At 33.4% G+C, this 2,622-nt stretch overlaps 1 protein-coding gene across 1 annotated transcript; it reads left to right on the plus strand.

Moving 5' to 3' along the window:
- The first annotated feature begins 31 nt into the window (after positions 1-31).
- LOC108908534 (N-acetylglucosamine-6-sulfatase-like) lies at positions 32-2,204 on the plus strand. Its single transcript, XM_023456967.1, has 9 exons — positions 32-227; positions 287-346; positions 398-604; positions 669-821; positions 880-1,050; positions 1,108-1,303; positions 1,368-1,684; positions 1,750-1,866; positions 2,000-2,204. The coding sequence occupies exons 1-9, from the start codon at positions 123-125 to the stop codon at positions 2,141-2,143; spliced, it is 1,470 nt and encodes a 489-aa protein (XP_023312735.1). The 5' UTR covers positions 32-122; the 3' UTR covers positions 2,144-2,204.
- Positions 2,205-2,622: the final 418 nt, after the last annotated feature.

Here is a 2,622-nt window from a genome sequence, read left to right on the forward strand (position 1 = left end):
TATCCTTTTATCTTTGTGCTTTGTTTAGGTTATGAATTTGATTAAATTAACGTAACCTAAGATTTTGGTTTACTGAGCTAGAACTATATTTTGATTAAATTATAGTTAAATATCCAAGGAATATGGCTATTTTTCTTTTATTAGTATATATTATTTTTGCTGCCAATGCTTGTCCAAATTTCGTTTTAGTTTTAACCGACGACCAAGATTTAATTCTTGATGGATTAGTAAGTATAATACCAAAAGAATTATTGGAATGTTTTAACAAATATTGTAATAAATTCAGACACCTATGGAAAAAACCCTGAAACTAGTTGCTGACAAAGGAAAAGTGTTCAAAAATGCAGTAAGTTAATTTCATATGTCATTAAGTAAAGTTGAAAAGTGTGATGTCTAGTTTGCCAATTCTCCAATTTGCTGCCCAAGTCGAAGCAGTATTCTTACTGGAAAGTTTGTTCATAACACTGGAGTCTTTAATAATTCCATTGAAGGAAATTGTTCTAGTCAAAAATGGCAAAAGCATCACGAACCGTACTCTATAGTCTCTCTTCTTCAGAGTAGTAAGAATTATACTACGTTTTATGCTGGTAAATATCTGAATCAAGTAAGTGATTACAATAGCTAGTAATATAAGAAATTAAACGTTTGTTTTACTTTTTTAATTGAAGTATGGTACGAAAGGGGCTGGTGGAATTTCGCATGTACCAAAAGGGTATGATTGGTGGATTGGGTTACAAGGAAATTCAAAATATTACAACTACACATTGTCTGTTAACGGTACAAAAATATTCCATAGAGATGAATATCTTACCGATCTTTTGGTAAACATTTGTAAATATTATTGTTGTGTAAATAATTTTAAAATGTATTTATTACTAGTCAAACTACAGCATAGATTTTTTAAGAAATAAGCCTGCACATGAACCTTTCTTCATGATGGTAGCTCCACCAGCTGCCCATGCACCTTTTATCCCCGCGGAGAGACATAAAAACTCGTTTCCAGAGGCAAAAGCGGTGAGAAATCCGTCTTTCAACTTCACTTTGTCTCAGGTATGTCTCTGTTTATTTTATTGAGTTATTTGGAATTAAAAATTGTTTCTCTTACAGAAACACTGGGTAGTACAGATGTCGCCTTCTCATTTACCTACAAATGTGTCAATCTTAGACAAAATACAAAAACATCGTCTGCAATCTTTGCTGGCAGTAGATGAAATGGTAGAGAGGATCGTAAAAGAATTAAACGATTCAAAGGAGCTGGAAAGTACTTATATTGTCTTTGCTTCAGACAACGGTTTTCATATTGGTAATATTTACTATGTCATTGTTACCTAGTTGATCGACAAACTGTTTTTTTTTTTGGATTTTAGGCCAGTTTGCTCAGCCTTGGGACAAACGCCAGCCCTACGAAACAGATATAAGAGTGCCTTTTATTGTTAGTGGGCCAAATATACCACTGAAAACCATGGAAAGTTATCCCATTTCATTAGTCGACTTAGCCCCTACGATTTTGGACCTGGCAGGTACCGAAATTCCTGATTTCATGGATGGTAGAAGCTTCAAGGAAGCATTGTTTTCACACGAGAGGAAACTGTTCTCGAGACGGATATTTGTAGAGTACTGGGGAGAGGGTAAACGTGCAACTATCGATCCAAGTTGTCCTTGGAAGTACGACAAAAATCTATCGGTGAGAGTTAATTTCTGTAAGTACGTTTCGACATTAGTTTTGACAATTTGTTTTCTGTTTTTTAGCAATGCAGTGTTGATCAGTGGTGCAAGTGCCAAGACTCCAGGAATAACACTTACACGTGTGTCGTTACGTTGTCCGAATCGGAAAAATTTAAATATTGCAGCTTTAGAGACGATCAGGTAAGCCAAATTCTACTAATAATAGACACATTTCTCATATTTTGAGTGAATGTTTCTATGAGAGGGGACAGTCTATAACTATTTCGAGATTCACAAGTGTTCATAGATTTACATTTGCATTACCTTGTTGCAGAATTTTAGGGAAGCATATAACTTAACATTAGACCCTTACGAACTTAATAATGTTTATGCTGGAATGGATAAGGGCTTGGTAAAAAAGTACGACGGATTATTGGAAAATTTTCAAAGTTGCCATGGAAGGGGGTGTTGGCTGTGAAAGCGAGTTCATTTGTAATTAGTTGTTTTGTTGTAGCATTTTCTAATTTGGCATAATTAAATTTTTGAAATATTCAAACAAGTTTTTTTAATTCCTATTATATATATATACAGGGTGTGCCATTTAACACTCCCACAGAGGTTGTTAGGTTCTTCGAATAGTTTCAAATTGAAGTTTTTCAGTTCAGTTTCAAATTGTTTTTTTTTATTGTTTGTTAGTATGAGGTGTGAATAAAGCTTTTATAACAATATTTTGAAAGAATATTTTGTCTCGGTGTGATTTAAATAAAATAATAGATTTTTCTGTTACATCATACATTGCATATTGAAGCCGACATGTCTCAAAAACGAGTAAGTATTGGGAAATACGTTATATTACAAAAATTACTCAAAATTTAACAATCTTTCAAATGGACCGCATTTCCACATTCCAGGTATTAAAAAATTTTTTAGTATCGACACGCCATCTATACAGAAAGA

The sequence above is a fragment of the Anoplophora glabripennis genome, unplaced genomic scaffold (assembly GCF_000390285.2).
Source record: "Anoplophora glabripennis isolate ALB-LARVAE unplaced genomic scaffold, Agla_2.0 scaffold4067, whole genome shotgun sequence".
Classification (NCBI taxonomy): Eukaryota; Metazoa; Arthropoda; class Insecta; order Coleoptera; family Cerambycidae; genus Anoplophora; species Anoplophora glabripennis.

Bases quoted from the DNA above. Each gene is read 5' to 3' on its own strand.
- LOC108908534 (XM_023456967.1), top strand. From the start codon at position 123: ATGGCTATTTTTCTTTTATTAGTATATATTATTTTTGCTGCCAATGCT. The intron at 228-286 runs GTAAGTATAATA...TAATAAATTCAG, and splicing joins ATTTAATTCTTGATGGATTA to ACACCTATGGAAAAAACCCT. The intron at 822-879 runs GTAAACATTTGT...ATTTATTACTAG, and splicing joins AATATCTTACCGATCTTTTG to TCAAACTACAGCATAGATTT.